At 45.6% G+C, this 23175-nt stretch overlaps 1 protein-coding gene across 2 annotated transcripts; it reads right to left on the reverse strand.

Moving 5' to 3' along the window:
* Positions 1 to 4854: 4854 nt before the first annotated feature.
* LOC135545523 (zinc finger protein 711-like) lies at positions 4855 to 22281 on the reverse strand. 2 transcript variants are annotated; one of them, XM_064973176.1, is made up of 10 exons: positions 21890 to 22281; positions 20171 to 20250; positions 19878 to 19965; positions 19290 to 19642; positions 18300 to 18750; positions 16377 to 16526; positions 14038 to 14175; positions 11902 to 12075; positions 10485 to 10651; positions 4855 to 7894 (listed from the first exon to the last, which is right to left on the reverse strand). In XM_064973176.1, the coding sequence occupies exons 3-10, from the start codon at positions 19954 to 19956 to the stop codon at positions 6752 to 6754; spliced, it is 2655 nt and encodes an 884-aa protein (XP_064829248.1). In that variant the 5' UTR covers positions 19957 to 19965; positions 20171 to 20250; positions 21890 to 22281; the 3' UTR covers positions 4855 to 6751. The 2 variants fall into 2 exon arrangements, with proteins under 2 accessions (XP_064829248.1, XP_064829247.1); XM_064973175.1 differs by lacking the exons at positions 19290 to 19642; positions 19878 to 19965; positions 20171 to 20250; positions 21890 to 22281 and adding an exon at positions 19135 to 19156 and having other exon boundaries at positions 11938 to 12075; positions 18300 to 18969.
* Positions 22282 to 23175: the final 894 nt, after the last annotated feature.

The following is a 23175-nucleotide window of genomic DNA, read 5'->3' on the forward strand; positions in this document are numbered from 1 at the left end:
TCCTCCGCTCTCTCCACTGGCTTCCAGTTGAAGCTCGCATCCGCTACAAGACCATGGTGCTTGCCTACGGAGCTGTGAGGGGAACGGCACCGCAGTACCTCCAGGCTCTGATCAGGCCCTACACCCAAACAAGGGCACTGCGTTCATCCACCTCTGGCCTGCTCGCCTCCCTACCACTGAGGAAGTATAGTTCCCGCTCAGCCCAGTCAAAACTGTTCGCTGCTCTGGCCCCCCAATGGTGGAACAAACTCCCTCACGACGCCAGGACAGCGGAGTCAATCACCACCTTCCGGAGACACCTGAAACCCCACCTCTTCAAGGAATACCTAGGATAGGATAAAGTAATCCTTCTCACCCCCCCAAATGATTTAGATGCACTATTGTAAAGTGGCTGTTCCACTGGATGTCAGAAGGTGAATTCACCAATTTGTAAGTCGCTCTGGATAAGAGCGTCTGCTAAATGACTTAAATGTAAATGTAAATCACATTTACAGAAGTATTCAGACCCTTTACTCAGTACTTTGTTGATGCACCTTTACAGCAATTACAGCCTTGAGTTTTCTTGGGTTTGACTCGAAAAGCTTGGCTTACCTGTATTTGGGGAGTTTTCAGGTCTCTCCAGAGATGTTTGATTGGGTTCAAGTCCGGGCTCTGGCTGGGCCACTCAAGGACATTCCGAAACGTGTCCCCAAGCCACTCCTGTGTTGTCTTGGCTGTGTGCTTAGGTCGTTGCCCTGTTGGAAGGTGAACCTTCGCCACATTCTGAAATCCTGAGCGCTCTGGAGCAGGTTTTCATCAAGGATCTCTCGATCCATTCATCTTTTCCTCGATCCCGACTAGTCTCTCTGTCCCTGCCGCTGAAAAACATCTCCACAGCATGATGATGCCACCAACATACTTCACCGTAGGGATGGTGCCAAATTTCCTCCAGAAGTGACGGTTGACTACTGCAGACAGACAGAAAGGAGTCAGGTCTATTGACTAATGCAGTAAGAGAGAGAGAAGACATGTCTATTGACTACTGCAGTAAGCGAGAGAGAAGTCATGTCTATTGACTACTGCAGTAAGAGAGAGAGAAGTCATGTCTATTGACTAATGCAGTAAGAGAGAGAGAAGTCATGTCTATTGACTAATGCAGTAAGAGGGAGAGGAGTCATGTCTATTGACTACTGCAGTAAGAGAGAAAGGAGTCATGCCTATTGACTACTGCAGTAAGAGAGAGAGTGGAGTCCTGTCTATTGACTACTGCGGAAAGAGGAGTCATGTCTATTGACTTCTGCAGTAAGAGAGAGGAGTCATGTCTATTGACTACTGCAGTAAGAGAGGGAGAGGAGTCATTTCTATTGACTACTGCAGTAAGAGCGGAGTCATTTCTATTGACTACTGCAGTAAGAGAGAGAGAAGTCATGTCTATTGACGAATGCAGTAAGAGGGAGAGAAGTCGTGTCTATTGACTACTGCAGTAAGAGAGGAGTCATGTCTATTGACTACTGCAGTAAGAGAGAGAGAAGTCATGTCTATTGACTAATGCAGTAAGAGAGAGAGTGGAGTCCTGTCTATTGACTACTGCGGAAAGAGAAGTCATGTCTATTGACTAATGCAGTGAGACAGAGAGAAGTCATGTCTATTGACTAATGCAGTAAGAGAGGAGTCATGCCTATTGACTAATGCAGTAAGAGCGAGGAGTCATGTCTATTGACTAATGCAGTAAGAGTGAGGAGTCATGTCTATTGACTACTGCAGTAAGAGAGAGAGGAGTCATGTCTATTGACTAATGCAGTGAGACAGAGAGAAGTCATGTCTATTGACTAATGCAGTAAGACAGAGAGAAGTCATGTCTATTGACTAATGCAGTAGAGAGAGGAGTCATGTCTATTGACTAATGCAGTAAGAGCGAGGAGTCATGTCTATTGACTATTGCATTGAGAGAGAAGTCATGTCTATTGACTACTGCAGTAAGAGAGAGAGGAGTCATGTTTATTGACTACTGCAGTAAGAGAGAGAGTGGAGTCCTGTCTATTGACTACTGCGGAAAGAGGAGTCATGTCTATTGACTACTGCAGTAAGAGAGGAGTCATTTCTATTGACTACTGCAGTAAGAGAGGAGGCATGTCTATTGACTACTGCAGTAAGAGAGGAGTCATGTCTATTGACTACTGCAGTAAGAGAGAAAGGAGTCATGTCTATTGACTTCTGCAGTAAGAGAGAGGAGTCATTTCTATTGACTACTGCAGTAAGAGAGGAGGCATGTCTATTGACTACTGCAGTAAGAGAGGAGTCATGTCTATTGACTACTGCAGTAAGAGGGAAAGGAGTCATGTCTATTGACTACTGCAGTAAGAGAGAGAGGAGTCATTTCTATTGACTACTGCAGTAAGAGAGAAAGGAGTCATGTCTATTGACTTCTGCAGTAAGAGAGTTCATTTCTATTGACTACTGCAGTAAGAGAGGAGGCATGTCTATTGACTACTGCAGTAAGAGAGAGTCATGTCTATTGACTACTGCAGTAAGAGAGAAAGGAGTCATGTCTATTGACTACTGCAGTAAGAGAGAGAGAGGAGTAATTTCTATTGACTACTGCAGTAAGAGAGAAAGGAGTCATGTCTATTGACTTCTGCAGTAAGAGAGAGGAGTCATTTCTATTGACTACTGCAGTAAGAGAGGAGGCATGTCTATTGACTACTGCAGTAAGAGAGGAGTCATGTCTATTGACTACTGCAGTAAGAGAGAAAGGAGTCATGTCTATTGACTACTGCAGTAAGAGAGAGAGAGGAGTCATTTCTATTGACTACTGCAGTAAGAGAGAAAGGAGTCATGTCTATTGACTTCTGCAGTAAGAGAGAGGAGTCATTTCTATTGACTACTGCAGTAAGAGAGGAGGCATGTCTATTGACTACTGCAGTAAGAGCGAGAGAGGAGTCATTTCTATTGACTACTGCAGTAAGAGAGAAAGGAGTCATGTCTATTGACTACTGCAGTAAGAGAGAGGAGTCATGTCTATTGACTACTGCAGTAATAGAGGAGGCATGTCTATTGACTACTGCAGTAAGAGAGGAGTCATGTCTATTGACTACTGCAGTAAGAGGAAGGAGTCATGTCTATTGACTACTGCAGTAAGAGAGGAGTCATGTCTATTGACTACTGCAGTAAGAGAGGAGTCATGTCTATTGACTACTGCAGTAATAGAGGAGGCATGTCTATTGACTACTGCAGTAAGAGAGGAGTCATGTCTATTGACTACTGCAGTAAGAGAGGAGTCATGTCTATTGACTACTGCAGTAAGAGAGAAAGGAGTCATGTCTATTGACTGCAGTAAGAGTCATTTAAGGCCTTTTCTTATTGATCTCACTGTTCTGAGCAGTTTTTCCAGATATTTAGTGATGTGACATATTCAGTACATCATCCATGGAATATGATGCATTCCTCTTCCACTCCCCGTGCCCATAGCAACCATGTGAACCCACCTGTTTCATTCCATCTCCCTCCTGTGAGATGCATCGTCCATCAGCAGTGTCTCCAGAGAGAGGTTACAAAAAGCAGGGGAAGAGCTCTATTTTTGATTCAGTATGTTGATTCAGTCTACTGCTGAGTCTACAGTATGTTGATTCAGTCTACTGCTGAGTCTACATTATGTTGATGTTGATTTATGTAGATTTTTTTGATCACCAGTAGTGTCCAGCCTCTCCCTCTGGTTTCAACTACAGGACTAATCACCAGTAGTGTCCAGCCTCTCCCTCTGGGTTCAACTACAGGACTAATCACCCGTAGTGTCCAGCCTCTCCCTCTGGGTTCAACTACAGGACTAATCACCCGTAGTGTCCAGCCTCTCCCTCTGGGTTCAACTACAGGACTAATCACCCGTAGTGTCCACCCTCTCCCTCTGGGTTCAACTACAGGACTAATCACCCGTAGTGTCCACCCTCTCCCTCTGGGTTCAACTACAGGACTAATCACCCGTAGTATCTAGCCTCTCCCTCTGGGTTCAACTACAGGACTAATCACCAGTAGTGTCCAGCCTCTCCCTCTGGGTTCAACTACAGGACTAATCACCAGTAGTGTCCAGCCTCTCCCTCTGGGTTCAACTACAGGACTAATCACCCGTAGTGTCCAGCCTCTCCCTCTGGGTTCAACTACAGGACTAATCACCCGTAGTATCTAGCCTCTCCCTCTGGGTTCAACTACAGGACTAATCACCAGTAGTGTCCAGCCTCACACTCTGGGTTCAACTACAGGACTAATCACCCGTAGTGTCCACCCTCTCCCTCTGGGTTCAACTACAGGACTAATCACCCGTAGTGTCCACCCTCTCCCTCTGGGTTCAACTACAGGACTAATCACCCGTAGTGTCCACCCTCTCCCTCTGGGTTCAACTACAGGACTAATCACCAGTAGTGTCCAGCCTCTCCCTCTGGGTTCAACTACAGGACTAATCACCCGTAGTGTCCACCCTCTCCCTCTGGGTTCAACTACAGGACTAATCACCAGTAGTGTCCAGCCTCTCCCTCTGAGTTCAACTACAGGACTAATCACCTGTAGCGTCCACCCTCTATAGGGAATAGGGTGCCATTTTGGACACACAGCAAATATGTCCTTCCCCATTACCAAAATGATAACCCACTCCAGACAGGTTAATGACTTGGTATTTTATCTCATCTGGTAATGTGTTGTCATCCTAGTCATTCATTTTTTCTAAATCTCCATGGAGTTAGACCACCATCTTGTGGTGATTACTGAGCTGAGATCAATCCTATTCCCCAGTCGTGCACTACATTTCACCAGAGAATTAAAGGCCTTTAGGGAATAGTGTTCCATTTGGGATTCAGTTACCCCCCCCCAAAAAAAGGCAGCAGAAACTAAAAAGATAACTGTTTATTTCGGTTCCTCCTCAACAGTAGTTTCTGAACAATCAAACAAGAAAATTTGACAACGAAAGTACAAGAAAATGCATACATTTTTAACCACAATTAAACTCCATGGACAGCATATTATGTGCATACTGTATGAATTCAATGCCAATCTCTCAACCATTGTATTCAAGGTGAGTGTAGCCCATGTCACTGTGGGGTTGCTGGATACCAGTGAGCAGAACTCTTACCAGAAAGACCAACCATTTACCTATGAGCTATCAATACAAAACAGTTCAGCTGTCTCTCTATTGACAATACATTTTATATGAATACCAGTCGCTACCGTCCCAACTATACAAGGTCCTGATATACCCCAAACTCTCTCTCCACCACTCATATTGTCTGTTATATTCAGGGAATATAAATTATACACCCTTTGCATACATGTAAAATTAACAAAATGATAAAGTGCTTTCTACCGACTCAAACAGACACACAATCTCTTAGAGAATGGTACTTTACACAGCGGCGTACGTTTGAGACTTAAAATCACTTTACTTTTCAGATCTCTGTTTTTAGCAGAGCTCAGTGCATGAGGAGAAATAGAACATGTAAGACATGACCATCGGATGGTTGGCTTGTTTGACCACATCTGTGTTCTGTGTGGTGACACGTACACATCATGTACAAATCTTACAGTGGCATTCACAACAAGGTCAAGACAAAAATAAACTGCAGTGACAACTGCTGGAGTTTTTACCAAAACGCACAGAACGGAACCATCTGTCCACCTAACATGACATTAAAACATTCAAGTTTAATTAATAATAGTCGGCACTGTTAAGAAACAAAACAAAAGACGTTTGTTTTTTAAAAAAAATGAGTTGGTTTCGTAGCTCATAGGTTAAGGTGCTTGTGTAAACATTGTTCCACTCTGACGTCACACAGGTGGACCAGCCAAACGGGCCACTCATGCTACTCAAATTCATAATAAACTACATGATTGTGATTAAGATTGCCTTTAAAACCAACAGGATTATGGTAAAAAGCAGGTTATTGGGAGGATACTTAGACCTGGGTTCAAAAACTATTTCAAATACATACTTTAGTTGGGCTTACCTGGCACAATGGAACCAACAGATTTGCAAAAGTCCAAACCCCTTGTAGGCAGGATAAAGCAAACGCTAAAACGTTTAAGAAATAATTGATAAACGATTTGAACCCAGGTTTGGAGATACTAGTCGGTAGAGTGGAGAGAAGAGCGATGCAGCTCTCCTGTATGTACTAGTTTGATACAGTCTGGTTAGAGAGAAACAGAGAGAGAAAAAGAAACAGAGAGAGAGAGAAACAGAGAGAGAGAGAAACACAGAGAGAGAGAGAAACACAGAGAGAAAGAGAGAAACACAGAGGGAGAGAGCGAGGGAGAGAAACACAGAGAGAGAGAGACAGCGAGAGAGACAGAGAGAGAGACAGAGAGAAACAGAGAGAGAGAGACACAGAGAGAGAGGCCTGAATGTTCTCAAATAACGTCTGTCTTTTCCCCACCTCAGAGTTTCAACATGTATAAAAAATAGACTTAATTTGAGACCCTGAATAAACGCTCATCATATGGTGAATCCTCTCTGCAGATAAATACATACATAAAGACTACATTTACCCTGGTTGTCATCTTCTCCCAACCACAATATGCTTAGTTTGATTACACCTGGGGGAGAGGGAATGGGGGGGTCTGGTGAGACCTCTCCCTACTCTATACAACCAGTAGAAAAAGAGAAGCAGTCAGTCAGAATGTTATCGTCGCTAGCAGTCTAAATGCACCATTCCATCCTTATCAACTGCCTGAACGTGTTCCCCCGTTGCCGTGTGAATCAGGTCTACGTAGACCGAGTGTGTGCAGTCTGTTTCTATCCGGGTAACGTTGTGTCGTCACTGTATTCACAACGCTCCATCAACATATCTTTGTGATGCCTGGCTATGTGCTGGCTCTTCTCCGAGGGCCTTCGGAAGCCTTTACAACAGTAGTCACAGCAGTGGGGGTATTCCTTGGTGTGGATCGAGATCACGTGGCGTTTGAATCCTGAAGCGTCCGGGCTGTTGTACTCGCAGTACTGACACTGGTACACCTTCCTCCCGCTGTGGGTCTTCATGTGTTTCTTCAGCTCCGTGGACTGGCGGAACCCTCGCCGGCAGCGTTTACACTTAAAGGGGAGGTCCTTGGTGTGAACGGACAGGATGTGTCTGCTGAGGGTGAAAGGTTCAGAGGTCGTGAAGTTACAGTGCCTGCACTGGTGCACCTTGTTGCCCTTGTGCATCTCTGAGTGTTTCTTCAGCTCAGAGGGCCGGTGGAAGCCCTTCTCACACACGTCACACTGGTGAGGGAAGTCTTTAGTGTGAACAGATATGACGTGTCGTTTTAGATCAGAGGAGTTGGTGCTCTTGTGTTCGCAGTGGGGACACTGGTGGGTCTTGTGGCCCTGCACCATCTCTGTGTGCCGCTGCAGCTCCCCTTCGTCAGCGTAGGCCTGGGGGCAGTGGCCACACTTAAAAGGCAGGTCGGCACCGTGCTTGCTCTTGATGTGAGTCTTTAGGTTGGACTGGTCTGCACAGCGAAAGTCACAGTGCGGGCAGCAGTACGGCTTCTCCCCCGTGTGGGTCCGCATGTGCTTCTTGAGCTCTGACGGGTGACGGAAGCCTTTCGTGCACTCCACGCACACGTGGGCGAAGTTCCTGCTGTGAACGGCCAATAGGTGACGGTTGAGGAGCCCCTGCTCTGCAGTCTCATAGTCACAGTACTTACAGTGGTGCAGTTTGGACTCCTTGTCCCTCAGGATCAGCTTGTTAGATCCTAGCTGGCTGTCTTCGTGGTAACGCCGGGTGTACTCTGTGTAGGTCCTGTTGTATTCTGGGTACTCTGGGGTGGTCCTGTTGTATTCTGGGTACTCTGGGGTGGTCCTGTTGTAGTCCGGATACTCTGGGGAAGAGGCTCGGTCTCTGTCACTGCGATGAACCAGTAGCTTGTGGGACTCCAGGTGGTTGTGGAAGTTGACCTTGAAAAACAAAAACAGAATTTATTTATAGCTCGTTTCACAGACATGTCACAAGAGCAACACACTTAACAGGGAAAAGTAGGAAGGGAAACAATCACAACAACGTAATAATATAAAACAGGTTGTTTCGATCCTGGAGGCTGATTGGTTGATATGTGGGAGTTGTGGGACAACAACTCCTGCAACATACCATGAAATATCCATCTCATTATTCCACTGACCCTCAACCCAGGCAGGAAATTCATAAACTTTATCTCCCGAGGGGAAAAAGGCATCTACACATAATTCTTTCAATGCTACCATTTGGTTTGCAACAGCTGGGGGTTGAATAAACCTACCTGTAAGCCTCTACGACCTGTGCAACAATGTATCGTTTTACAAATGCAATCTCTCCTGTGCCAATAGGCTAGCTAGTCCAAGAATGAACGTGAATCTAATTATTCACCATGGAAACAGTAAACACTCAGAATTCCATTCATTCACCAGTGCAGTGTGGCCTATTTATTCAAATAATTATTTATAAAAAATATTTTCTCTCGTCATCGTTTAATCTCTGCTAGCTAGCTACAGATGAAGTCGGAAGTTTACATACACTTAGGTTGGAGTCACTGAAACTCGTTTTTCAACCACTCCACAAATTTCTTGTTAGCAAACTATGGTTTTGGCAAGTCGCTTAGGACATCTACTTTGTGCATGACACAAGTAATTTTTCCAATAATTGTTTACAAACAGATTATTTAATTTATAATCGACTGTATCACAACTCCAGTGGGTCAGAAGTTTATATACACTAAGTTGACCGTGCCTTTAAACAGCTTGGAAAATTCCAGAAAATGATGTCATGGCTTTAAAGGCTTCTGATTAGCTAATTGACATCATTTGAGTCAATTGGAGGTGTACATGTGGATGTATTTCAAGGCCTACCTTCAAACTCAGTGCCTCTTTGCTTGACATCATGGGAAAATCAAAAGAAATCAGCCAAGACCTCAGAAAATAAATTGTAGACCTCCGCAAGTCTGGTTCATCTCGGGAGCAATTTCCAAACGCCTAAAGGTACCACGTTCATCTGTACATACAATAGTACGCAAGTATAAACACAATGGGACCACGCAGCCGTCATACCGCTCAGGAAGGAGATGCAGTCGGTCTCCTAGAGATGAACGTACTTTGGTGCAAAAAGTGCAAATCAATCCCAGAACTACAGCAAAGGACCTTGTGAAGATACTGGAGGAAACAGGTACAAAGTATTTATATCCACAGTAAAACGAGTTCTATATCGACATAACCTGAAAGGCCACTCAGCAAGGAAGAAGCCACTGCTCCAAAACCACCATATAAAAAGCCAGACTACGGTTTGCAACTGCATATGGGGACAAAGATTGTACTTTTTGGAGAAATGTCCTCTGGTCTGATGAAACAAAAATAGAACTGTTTGGCCCTAATGACCATCGTTATGTTTGGAAGAAAAAGAGGGAGGCTTGCAAGCCGAAGAACACCATACCAACAGTGAAGCACGGGGGTGGCAGCATCATGTTGTGGCTGCAGGAGGGACTGGTGCACTTCACAAAATAGATGGCATCATGAGGAGGAAAATTATATGGATATATTGAAGCAACATCAGACATCAATCAGGAAGTTAAAGCTTGGTCGCAAATGGGTCTTCCAAATGGACAATGACCCCAAGCATACTTCCAAAGTTGTGGCAAAATGGCTTAAGGACAACAGAGTCAAGGTATTGGAGCGGCCATCACAAAGCCCTGACCTCAATCCTATAGAACATTTGTGGGCAGAACTGAAAAAGAGTGTGTGAGCAAGAAGGTCTACAAACCTGACTCAGTTACAGGAGCTCTGTCAGAAGGAATGGGCCAAAATTCACCCAACTTATTGTGGGAAGCTTGTGGAAGGCTACCCAAAACATTTGACCCAAGTTAAACAATTTAAAGGCAATGCTACCAAATACTAATTGAGTGTATGTAAACTTCTGACCCACTGGGAATGTGATAAAAGCTGAAAATATAATTCTATCTACTACTATTCTGACATTTCACATTCTTAAAATAAAGTGGTGATCCTAACAGACCTAAAACAGGAATTCTTACGAGGATTAAATGTAAGGAATTGTGAAAAACTGAGTTGAAATGTATTTGGCTAAGGTGTATGTAAACTTCCGACTTCAACTGTACATGCGAATGATTTGTTTAGCATAGCAAAGACGAATGAATAGAATAATTAGAATGAACGACCAGCCTGCTTGGTAGCAACTTCAGAACGCAAAAACAAATGGACTCATAAGAAATTACGTTTTATAATTATAAAATATAATTCATATTTTTTATAAATATGTTGGCAACCGTTTCAAAAAAGCAATAATGCCCTCGAACCTGGGAATTATACCCGGGAATTATAGTGGCTTCAACTTGGGCCTCAGAACAGACCTGGTCAGAAGTTGTCATATGATAATTCCCGGGTTCTCAGGCATTACTGCTTAAATAACATAAAAGAATAGAGAATGAAGGGGAGAAGAAAAGAGGAGTAATAACAGATCAGGTCCAATGACGTGAACATCAGAGATATGAGAGACGACAGAGACCTTCTTGTTGGTGGTGAAGTCACAGTCGGTACACTGGTACTTCTTAAGGTGGTGGTCAGGATGGTTCTTCATGTGGCACTTGAGGAAGTCTTGTGACCTGAACTTCTTACCACAGATGTGACAGGGGTAGACGGTCAGGGGCATGCCGTCTGGACCGATGATCACAGCTGGGATGAGACAGGGAGATACTGTATATTACTGAGAACTAGATAAAAAAAACTCACTACAAGATCTAACAATAAGCTGAATTTCAAGCCACAAAAAGAAGGCAAAAAGGGAATTTCTGCCTTGTTTTCACCCCTCTGATAATTTGATACAACTAGTTAGTTATATCTCCCGAATGTCAGCCGAAGGGATAATGTAATGTCTCTCTGTACCGGTCTGGCACTGCCGTGATAATGTAATGTCTGTACCGGTCTGGCACTGCCGTGATAATGTAATGTCTGTCTGTACCGGTCTGGCACTGCCGTGATAATGTAATGTCTGTCTGTACCGGTCTGGCACTGCCGTGATAATGTAATGTCTGTCTGTACCGGTCTGGCACTGCCGTGATAATGTAATGTCTGTCTTTACCGGTCTGGCACTGCTGTGATAATGTCATGTCTGTCTGTACCGGTCTGTCACTGCCGCGATAATGTCATGTCTCTCTGTACTGGTCTGGCACTGCCGTGATAATGTAATGTCTGTCTGTACCGGTCCGGCACTGCCATGATAATGCAATGTCTATCTGTACCGGTCTGGCCATGATCATGTAATGTCTGTACCGGTCTGGCACTGCCATGATAATGTAATGTTTGTCTGTACCGGTCTGGCACTGCCGTGATAATGTAATGTCTGTCTGTACTGGTCTGGCACTGCCATGATAATGTAATGTCTGTCTGTACCGGTCTGGCACTGCCGTGATAATGTAATGTCTGTCTGTACCGGTTTGGCACTGCCATGATAATGTAATGTCTGTCTGTACCGGTCTGGCACTGCCATGATAATGTAATGTCTGTCTGTACCGGTCTGGCACTGCCATGATAATGTAATGTCTGTCTGTACCGGTCTGGCACTGCCATGATAATGTAATGTCTGTCTGTACCGGTCTGGCACTGCCGTGATAATGTCTGTCTGTACCAGTCTGGCACTGCCGTGATAATGTAATGTCTGTCTGTACCGGTCTGGCACTGCCATGATAATGTAATGTCTGTCTGTACCGGTCTGGCACTGCCGTGATAATGTCTGTCTGTACCAGTCTGGCACTGCCGTGATAATGTAATGTCTGTACCAGTCTGGCACTGCCATGATAATGTAATGTCTGTACCAGTCTGGCACTGCCATGATAATGTAATGTCTGTACCGGTCTGGCACTGCCATGATAATGTCTGTCTGTACCAGTCTGGCACTGCCATGATAATGTAATGTCTGTCTGTACCGGTCTGGCACTGCCATGATAATGTAATGTCTGTACCGGTCTGGCACTGCCGTGTCTCTCCCTTCCTCTTCTTCTTTCTGATCTTCTGTTTGAGGGCTCTGTTGGTACCCTGACCGTCTCTGATCTGAATGTAGGGCCTGGTCCCTCCATTCTTCACTGTGTCCACACTGTTATCTATATATAAACAGCAGGGGGGAGAAACCTACTTCAGAAAGTATTCAGGCACTTTGACCCCCCCCCCCAAATCTACACACAATACCCCATAATGACAAAGCAAAAAAATAAGATTTTTTTTTAGAAAATGTATACAAAAATGTAATTTACATAAGTATTCAGACCATTTACTCAGTACATTGTTGAAGCACCTTTGGCAGTGATTACAGTCTTCTTGGGTATGACGCTACAAGCTTGGCACACCTGTATTTGGGGAGTTTCTCCCATTCTTCTCTGCAGATCCTCTCAAGCTCTGTCAGGTTGAATGGGGAGCGTCGCTGCACAGCTATTTTCAGGTCGCTCCAGAGATGTTCGATGGGGTTCAAGTCTGGGCTCTGGCTGGGCCACTCAAGGACATAGAAACTTGCCCTGAAGCCACTCCTGCGTTTGGCTGTGTGCTTAGGGTCGTTGTCCTGTTGTATGGTGAACTTCCCTCCAGTGTGAGGTGCTGAGCACTCTGGAGCAGATTTCATAAAGGATCTCTCTGTACTTTGCTCTGTTCATTTTTCCCTCGATCCTGATTAGTCTCCCATGATGCTGTCACCACCATGCTTCACCATAGGGATGGTGCCAGGTTTCCTCCAGAAGTGATGCTTGGCATTCAGGCCAAAGAGTTCAATCTTGGTATCATCAGACCAGTGAATCTTGTTTCTCATGGTCTGAGTCCTTTAGGTGCCCTTTGGCAAACTCCAAGTGGGCTGTCATGTGTCTTTTACTGAGGAGTGGCTTCCGTCTGGCCACTCTACCATAAAGGCCCAATTGGTGGTGTGCTGCAGAGATGGATTGTCCTTTTGGAAAGTTCTCCCATCTCTACAGAGGAACAATCAGGTTATTGGTCACCTCTCTGACCAAGGCCCTTCACCCCCGATTGCTCAGTTTGGCCAGCTCTAGGAAGAGTCTTGGTGGTTCCAAACTTCTTCCATTTAAAAATCATGGAAGCCACTATGTACTGTGTTCTTGGGGACCTTCAATGCTGCAGGAATGTTTTGATACCCTTCCCCAGATCTGTGCCCCAATACAATCCTGTCTCTGAGCTCTATGGACGATTGATTCAACCTCATGGCTTGGTTTTTGCTCTGACATACACTATCAACTGTGGGACCTTATATAGACAGGTGTGTGCCTTTCCAAATCATATCTGTTGTTGTGTGACAACAAAACTGCACATTTTAGAGTGGCTTTTTATTGTTCCCAGCACAAGGTGCACCTGTGTAATGATCATGTTGTTTAATCAGCTTCTTGATATGCCACACCTGTCAGGTGGATGGATTATCTTGGCAAAGGAGAAACGCTCACGAACAGGGATGTAAACACATTTGTGCACAACATTTGACAGATAAACTTTGTGTGTGTGGAAAATGTCTGGAAACTTTTATTTGAGCTCATGAAACACGGGAACAATACTTTACATGTTGTGTTTATATTTTTGTTCAGTGTAGAACAGTGTGGACTGCAAACATACTTAGCAAAGATGGATATGTCTGCATCTTGTTACTGTCAGATGTTTAATTAACTACAAATGGACTGACATTGGAGTTGATTTCAATACATAAAAGACCGTAAATACACAACTTGAAGCAACCACATATTTAGTCATGGAGCACGTTGTGATTGGCCAGAGAGAGGCCAAGCCTTAACACACCCAAAATGTGTTTCTTCATCAAAACCCAGTCCTTCGCGCCACCGCCAGCACTGAGATGATCATTTGGGGTTGTGAAAATAGCAAAAATATTTCTGACACGCCCCCGAACAGATAGTCAACGCTTGGATTTACCATTTCAATAGGTTTGTTTTAATAGAGCCCATAGTTGTGTGTGTGTGTGTGTGTGTGTGTGTGTGTGTTATATCCAGCTGAAGGAATGCTGTTATTACTGAATATAAAATGAGTTGATCACAGGACAGTAGCGAATCCTTATTCCTTACCATAGGCAGCAGCCCAGGAAACCGGGACAAACATCTTGCTGTTTGGAGAGTCATCTAGCTGGTTCTCCTGGGCTGCTGAAGTCTCCTCCTCTCCAACAATCACCTCCATGTACACCTGCTCTGCCATGTCTGACACATCTGTAAACACAGAGAGACAGACAGATTCAGGAACAAACCTCACCCCCTCATCTACACCTGCTCAGCCATGTCAGCCCGGTCTGGAAAACAGAGACACATGAGATAGTCAGTTACAGACACTTTCTTCATTTTCCCGAAGCCCTGTTCAAATCCTTTTGAAGTGCACCTGTGAAAGCTGTTTGTTGGAACCTTTTTGTTGTTGTTGACCTATCCAGCCACGTTTCATCACATGATTGGACAGGTGAAATGAAGGGTTCCACTAAAAAACATTCACAGCTGCAGTCATGTGAGAGGAGTTATTTCTTTAAAGAAGAGTGTTTACTCACTGATATCTGACTGGGCGTGCTCTGACTGGGATTGGTCTTTCACAGCCATGTCTGCCTCCTCCCCCAGCCATGTCCGTCTCCTCCCCCAGACCCCCCCGGCCATGTGTGTCTCCTCCCCCAGACCCCCCCGGCCATGTGTGTCTCCTCCCCCAGACCAGACCCCCCCGGCCATGTCCGTCACCCCCCCATGTCCGTCTCCTCCCCCAGACCCCCCGGCCATGTCCGTCACCCCCCCCATGTCCGTCTCCTCCCCAGACCCCCCGGCCATGTGTGTCTCCTCCCCCAGACCCCCCGGCCATGTGTGTCTCCTCCCCCAGACCAGACCCCCCGGCCATGTCCGTCACCCCCCCATGTCTGTCTCCTCCCCAGACCCCCCGGCCATGTCCGTCACCCCCCCTGTCTCCTCCCCCAGACCCCCCGCCATGTCCGTCACCCCCCCCCATGTCCGTCTCCTCCCCCAGACCCCCCGGCCATGTCTGTCTCCTCCCCCATGTCTGTCTCCTCCCCAGACCCCCCGGCCATGTCCGTCACCCCCCCCCCCATGTCCGTCTCCTCGCCCAGACCCCCCGGCCATGTCTGTCTCCTCCCCCCGGCCATGTCTGTCTCCTCCGCCTAGACTCCAGACCCCCCCCCATGTCCGTCTCCTCCCCCAGACCCCCCCCGGCCATGTCTGTCTCCCCCCCGGCCATGTCGGTCTCCTCCGCCTAGACTCCAGACCCCCTCCCCTGGCCATGTCTGTCTCCTCCCCCCAGACATGTCTGTCTCGTTTGGAGGTTAGATAGTATTTATAATTAAATATTGATAATATAATAAGTGTCATATGGAAGTAAACGTATGATTCACGTGACATGGGGTGTGTGGTCCTGTCACTATAACTCAGGAAAGCAGTTTATTAGACTGCAGATGAAAAGTGAAATAAACTTCACAGGGTGCTGAGCACGGTGATCTTGTTGTTCCTTTCCAATAAATATCGATGGTCTAATTCTGGTGACATGATGATTGACGCTCGACTGCCGTTTGACAAATACAAATGCTCAGGCTTTTATCCATAATAATCTCAACATGTAGACTAGTCTATCCTCACCGTATACATGAGCTGTTGTGCCAAGACCAGTGTAGGCACATCTGACAGTTAACGTAACAGTTTGTGACAAAACTATAGAGTTACAAATGGAAACACAGCGATGGAAACACATCGACCTTGAGATTTTTATTCACCACATGAAAACTTAAGCGGAATAGTACATTGTGTGCACTACGTCATCACACACGGATTTATATCAAATCAGCAACAAGTCCATTGCTGGTAGCAAAATGCACATTTTCTTTATGCAGATTTTGGAATATTCACATGAAAATCTGGTTGCCAATTGGATGTAAACCTAGCTAGTAAAACACAGTTTACACCATCTCTCTACTCCTCTGAGGAAGCCTTACCATCTAAAGTATCATATCCATGTATGTAGCTGATACTATAAGTTAGTAAGATAATAGTTTGATGCCATTCACAATATGCAAATGCTGCTTCGCCTTTCAATTGACATGAGCCTCTTGAAATGTTGGGACTCTTTGATGAAAGAATGGTGCTTTCAAGACAACTGGGAACTCTGAAATAACCGAGGTCAAATCATAGCGTTGTTGATCTTCAGGTCGGAAATTCGTAGCTCAAGAAAGATGCCAGAGGTTCCAAGTAGGGATTCCAAGGTGGACGACCGTTCAAAACGATTTTTCCCAGTCCGAGTTTTTTATAAATGCATTCCCAGTTGTCGCACTGTACTCTGAGATTTCCGAGTTCCCAGTTGTCTTGAACGCACTGTAGTCTGAGATTTCCGAGTTCCCAGTTGTCTTGAACGTAACAGTAACAGTACCACTCACCTATCTCCACATCGTCATCCGCCTCTGCTTTGAAAATGTAGACCTTGATGACCTCTGACCCCTCCTTGTTGGAGCCATCGTCCTGCATCATCTCAGTAGTGATCTCTAGAGGAGTGTCTCCTATGTCCAGTTTCTCACCAACGTCATCCACTGGATGAACACAAATAACACATCGCAGTTAGCTTTTACCGCACAGCAGGGTAGGACAACAACAAGGACTTGGGAGGCAAAAATGTCCAGAAGAGCTCATGAAATGCTCTCCAAACAATCCTTCAGATGTATTCTATTTCTAGCCTATTCATTTGCAGTAGTTGTAAACAATGATTAAAAATACACAACAACCCCACACTGTAGAGCACTAATCATAGCAAATCATTCAATGAAATCAAGCCTTTTTATACACTGAACAAAAATAAAAACGCAATATGCAACAATTTCAAAAATACATAATGTACAAATACTGTAACTCAGTAATACAGAAATCAGTCAATTTAAATAAATTCATTAGGCCCTAATCTATGGATTTCACATGACTGGGAATACAGATATGCATCTGCTGGTCAGACAACTTATCAAAAGAAGGTAGAGGCGTGGATCAGAAAACCAGTCATTATCTGGTGTGACCATTTGCTTCATGCAGTGCGACATCTCCTTCACATAGAAGTGATCAGGCTGTTGATTGTAACCTGTGGAATGTTGTCCCAATGGCTGTGCGAAGTTGCTGGATATTGGCAGGTACTGGATCACACCGATCCAGAGAATCCCAAACACGTTTTTTATGTTCTATAACTAGCTTATTATCAGAGTGGCATGCTGCTGGCTTATTATCAGGGTAGCATGCTGCTGGCTTATTATCAGGGTAGCATGCTGCTGGCTTATTATCAGAGTGGCATGCTGCTGGCTTATTATCAGGGTAGCATGCTGCTGGCTTATTATCAGAGTGGCATGCTGCTGGCTTATTATCATGGTGGCATGCTGCTGGCTTATTATCAGGGTGGCATGCTGCTGGCTTATTATCATGGTGGCATGCTGCTGGCTTATTATCAGGGTGGCATGCTGCTGGCTTATTATCAGGGTAGCATGCTGCTGGCTTATTATCAGGGTAGCATGCTGCTGGCTTATTATCATGGTGGCATGCTGCTGGCTTATTATCAGGGTGGCATGCTGCTGGCTTATTATCAGGGTAGCATGCTGCTGGCTTATTATCAGGGTGGCAAAATTAAGTACAGACATGGGACCACGTATTATCATGCTGAAACATGAGGTGATTGCGGGTGGATGACTGGCAGGAAAACGGGTGTCAGGAGCTTGTCGTAGTATCTCTGTGCATTCAAATTGCCATTGATAAAATGCAATTGTGTCCGTTGTCTGTAGCTTATGCCTGCCCATACAATAACCACCATGAGGCACTCCGTAAACAACAGCAAACTGCTCGTCTACACGACACCATAAACACGATCTGCGGTTGTGAGGCCGGTTGGACATACTGCCAAATTCTCTAAAACGACATGAGGTGGCTTATGGTAGAGAAATTAACAGTCATTTCCCTGGCAACAGCTCTGGTGGACATTCCTGCAGTCAGCAATCCAATTGCCCACTCCCTCAAACCTTGAGACAAAATTGCACATTTTAGAGTGGCCTTTTATTGTCCCCAGCGCAAGGTGCACCGGTCTAATGATCATGCTGTTTAACCAGCTTCTTTATATGCCACACCTGTCAGGTAGATGGATTATGTTTGCAAAGCAGAAATGCTCACTAACAGGGACGTAAACAAATGGGTGCACAACACAACGCTTTTTGTGCTTATGGGACGTTTCTGGGATCTTTAATTTCAGCTCATGAAACATGGGACCAACTCTTTACATGTTGCTTTTACATTTTTGTTCAGTGTAGGTTGTAGGGCTAGTTGGTTAGTTGACTCACAGGAGATCATGAGGTAGTCCTCCGAGGTGCTCTTCACATCCTCCTCATCCTCGTCAGTCTGCAGAGAGACAGCCTCCACCTCCAGCTCCTCGTGGGCCTGGATCACTGTCTCCTCCTCCCCAACCAGCACCTCCTGGTCCAAGCCCTCCACCCCATCCTCCTCCTGGTGCTCCACAAACAGCTGGTCTGGCATGTGGTGGTGATGGTGGACTGAGCCCTGAATGAGGTCTGAGGTTAGAACATGGTGAAGGTGGTGGTGGTGAGAGTCCATAGCCACTTCGGCACCCAGCAAGTGCTCGTGGCCGATGTCAGGGCCTTCAATCACCTCCGTCTCTAGGTCTTCTTCGAGACCCTTGACCATCTGTGTCTCCAGCTCCACCACCTCCATCTCCAGGCCCTCCACCTCCGTCTCCAGGCCCTCCACCTCCGTCTCCAGGCCCTCCACCTCCGTCTCCAGGCCCTCCACCTCCGTCCCCTCCGTCTCCAGGCCCTCCACCTCCGTCCCCTCCGTCTCCAGGCCCTCCACCTCAGTCCCCTCCGTCTCCAGGCCCTCCACCTCAGTCCCCTCTGTCTCCAGGCCCTCCACCTCCAGGCCCACTTCCGTCTCCAGGCCCTCCACCTCCGTCTCCAGGCCCTCCACCTCCGTCCCCTCCATCTCCAGGCCCTCCACCTCCGTCCCCTCCATCTCCAGGCCCTCGACCTCCAGGCCCTCTACCTCCGTCTCCAGGCCCTCCACCTCCGTCTCCAGGCCCTCCACCTCCGTCTCCAGGCCCTCCACCTCCGTCTCCAGGCCCTCCACCTCCGTCTCCAGGCCCTCCATCTCCAGGCCCTCCACCTCCGTTTCCAGGCCCTCCGTCTCCAGGCCCTCCGTCTCCAGGCCCCCCACCTCCGTCTCAAGGCCCCCCACCTCCGTCTCAAGGCCCCCCACCTCCGTCTCAAGGCCCCCACCTCCGTCTCAAGGCCCCCCACCTCCGTCTCAAGGCCCCCCACCTCCGTCTCAAGGCCCTCCACCTCCGTCTCAAGGCCCTCCACCTCCGTCTCAAGGCCCTCCACCTCCGTCTCAAGGCCCTCCACCTCCGTCTCAAAGCCCTCCACCTCCGTCTCAAAGCCCTCCACCTCCGTCTCAAAGCCCTCCACCTCCGTCTCAAGGCCCTCCACCTCCGTCTCAAGCCCCTCCACCTCCGTCTCAAGCCCCTCCACCTCCGTCTCAAAGCCCTCCACCTCCAGGCCGCGCTGCAGCAGAATGCCTTCGTCCGTCATGACGTCAGACAGGAGCATGCCCTCTGGCATGGACACCACAATGTGATCCCCTTCGATGTGGGCCAGGCCCCTCATTCCTGCCACTGTACAGGGAAACAGTAAGAGGGGGAACATTATTACAGGAAAGTTTCCACTGCAGCCCTGGTTTGGACTGAGGCTTTCCTCTTAGTGGAAAAACACCCAAAAAAGGACTAAGATACAGCTACACAAGACATTGCTGTAGTGTGGTCATCATCTAACTTTGCATGAGGCATTGGGCTCTCAAGTGAAGACCAATGAACACAACATATACATTATCAAAAGGCCATATTGACCTACCAAAGTCTTGCATGATCATGGTGTGAGGCATCTTTAACTCCTGTGTGTGTAGCTCCAGGATCCCTCCTCCGTGGTCCATCTCTTTGATCTGAAAACGGTGTAAATAAAATGATTAATGTTAGGCCTACACATCATTTCAGAGGTTCTATATTCGTTACACAAAGCATCTCAGAGTGCTGAACTAGGATCAGTTTGGCCTTTAGATCATAATGAATAATATTACATGGACAGATCCTAGATCAGCACTCCTACTCGAGAGGCCATGGATATTGATTAGTGTCAGTGTGTATTACCTTCACATTTGATGCCAATGCGCTCTAAAATAAGAACAGTGTGATGCTGGTGTTTCTTCCTTCCATCGGGGGCGAGAACCCTGCAAAGGAAGGGACAACATAAGCTGTGAGATAGATGCCACTGAAAACATTGATCTTTCATCCATGTACCATGAGAGGAAATGTAGAAAAGGCTGATGACATCACCTACCCGGTAGATTAAATCTAATGTTATTTGTCACATGCGCCGAATACAACAAGTGTAGTAGACCTTACAGTGAAATGCTGAATACAACAAGTGTAGACCTTACAGTGAAATGCTGAATACAAGCCCTTAACCAACAATGCAGTTAAGAAAAATAAGTGTTAAGTAAAAAAAATATATATATATCAGTAAAAAAATAAAAGTAACATGTAGCAGTACAATAACAGCAGGGAGGCTATATATACCGGTTAGTACAGGTAATATGTACACATATGTAGAGTTAAGGTGACTATGCATAGATAATAGAGGCAATACAAATAGTCTGGGTAGCCATTTGATTAGCTTATGGCTTGGGGGTTAAGAGCCGTTTAGGAAGCCTTTGGACCTAGACTTGGTGCTCCAGTATCGCGGTGCGGTTGCAGAGAGAACAGTCTTTGACAAGATATTCTCCGTGTAAGCTATTTCATGATGATAACGATGTTGAAACTGCAGTATTCTAGCTGCTGGTGTCTGTCTTGCCATAATTAATGTCTGGAAAAAATATGACCACATACTCAACTGGTGCTGCAGTGGAAAGTGTTGATTAGTTAACACTTGTTGATGCCATTTGAGTCGGTCCTAGCTTATGAATATGAATGAATTATGAGATATTGAGCCATATATTTATATTATGAGACCGTTCCAGCTTTAAGATGTCGAAAAGGACCGAGAACGGATGTTGTTTTTCCTGCTTAACTGTAATGATTTGCGTTGTCCCACACACGCCCACCGTTCATTGCCCAATTTAATGGTTACCTGGATTATGCATCTGAAGCAGGGCAAACTCGCGAGCAACTCGCTATTTAAAAGAAATCAAGATAACCAACTAGCTAGTGTTACCACATCCACCTGATTGCCAAATGTCCGTGGTAAAACTTGCAAACATGTTAGTCAATCCACATTCATTGGGTGGGACATATGTAACGGGCTAGTCAGCTAGTTAATAACTAGATAAGCTACCTAGCTAAGCAATATTGTTTGGCGCTGTGCAGACGTTTTGCTGCGGATGCCGACATCTGGGGGAAATTTCACAAACGCAACCTTGTGCAATACTGCAAAGAAATTAGATGTATATAGAACAGTCATATATCGTTGAACTGTGTGTGTGGTGCTTAATGGCTGTTCTTTACGGTATATTCTTGAAACGTTGCGCCCACAACAACGTTAGCCAATTTCGATTCCGCCATTTTGGTTAGATAGCTTGTTAGTTAGCGTGTTTTAAAACTTCAGAAACCTCCACAAAATGATTGGTGCTAAATGAACAACTTGACACGCAATCGACACCACAATGTTATCACAAGCGACGTGTGCATTCACAACATTTGTCGATGCATTTTGAATTGCGAAGGGACATTAGCTGGCTAGCCTAGCATTTTAGCTATCGCATGCGGCATAATCAACCATGTTGTTTTCCGAGGGGCTGAAGGCCCACAACAGCCGAATGGGCCCTAGTCTCATATACGATATGCAATTTCAATCGTCTCTAAAGCTTTTACCTGATTATGGACTCCTTCAAATATATCGTCGTTATTTCTTCTTTCTCGGTTTTGTCTGTTATTGTTTGGGTATATTTTTTCGACACTAAGCTAAATGCGGCCTGTACATTTGGATCCCCGGGCACTCTTTCCGAGGCCTGGGCCAATCACGTTGCTCGCTTGCAACCAAGGGAGGGCAGACTATGCGTGGCCTCGTTTAGCGCTGATCCCTGTCTATTTGCGTCACGCAAGGGAGAGCTTCGAGTCCAAATCGATGTTGTCAAGTTGATAGACAACGTACTATTTATCTATTGATCAGGATTGTTACAGCAGTTGATTAAATAAAAATATACTTTTGTGTGCTTATCAAGCAAGGTTCAACATTGGATAGAGGACAGCAGTGCATTGAAGTCACAATCAATCATGTGCATGCATGCATACATACACACTCATAGTTCCTAATAAAACGTTCTCCCCTACTACAATGACACTGCACGTTTTGGAGTAGACATTGACTGGTTCAATAAAACATAACAGTAGGGTTATTCTTAGATTGAGTTTCAAAAACAGAACATATTTTTATTTACCAGAATGTTCCAGCCTACAGCACATCAATATCTAGTGTATGCAGAGGAAGAGCATCTACACAAGCAGCAGAGTAAATATTCAAGTTCTGGGTAGGTTTTATTCTTCATTTTCATTACAGTTCCTGATTTTCAGAGGCACTCTGCATGAGGGTGCATAGCTGGTTGTCTCTTAGAGCATAAAGGCCTTTACTTCGTGCGTCAACAGTTTGTTTTATTAGTACAGCGGTATTAAAAAACCCAACACTCAGATCCACCAACCGATATGCAGTAAAAACAACTGTGGTAAATCAATGTATACAGTATCTCATCTACAAGTAGTAGTTTGTTGGAGTTGTAGAAACAATGCTGCAGCAACAGATATGCACCTTGGCACAACGAACTTATCCCAACGATTTCATAACTTTTTAAAATGTTCTTAAGGGGGGTCTTGATGGAAGGGCAGTGTGGTCCAGAGCTGTTGCATTAGTCAGCAAAACACAAGTATACAGGAATCACAACCAAGCCCACAAACATTTAAAAAAACTTCCCACACGCATCAACATGAGGGTTGTTCCTTGGAAGAACTGACTTATTATTTATAACAAACTCATTTCTTTGTCCTTCGAGAAAAGAAAACTAAACAAAAACATCATGCAACACCCAAGTAACAGATGTGATCACCTTAAATATCAGAGTTCAACTTCACACACACACAATAGAACAAACAGTCCATCCAAAGTC

This window comes from Oncorhynchus masou, chromosome 9 (assembly GCF_036934945.1).
Source record: "Oncorhynchus masou masou isolate Uvic2021 chromosome 9, UVic_Omas_1.1, whole genome shotgun sequence".
NCBI classification, from domain to species: Eukaryota; Metazoa; Chordata; class Actinopteri; order Salmoniformes; family Salmonidae; genus Oncorhynchus; species Oncorhynchus masou.

Bases quoted from the DNA above. Each gene is read 5' to 3' on its own strand.
- LOC135545523 (XM_064973176.1), bottom strand. From the start codon at position 19,956: ATGGACCACGGAGGAGGGATCCTGGAGCTACACACACAGGAGTTAAAG. The intron at 19,643-19,877 runs GTAGGTCAATAT...TTCCCTGTACAG, and splicing joins CATGATCATGCAAGACTTTG to TGGCAGGAATGAGGGGCCTG. The intron at 16,527-18,299 runs GTGAGTCAACTA...GTGTTCATCCAG, and splicing joins GGACTACCTCATGATCTCCT to TGGATGACGTTGGTGAGAAA.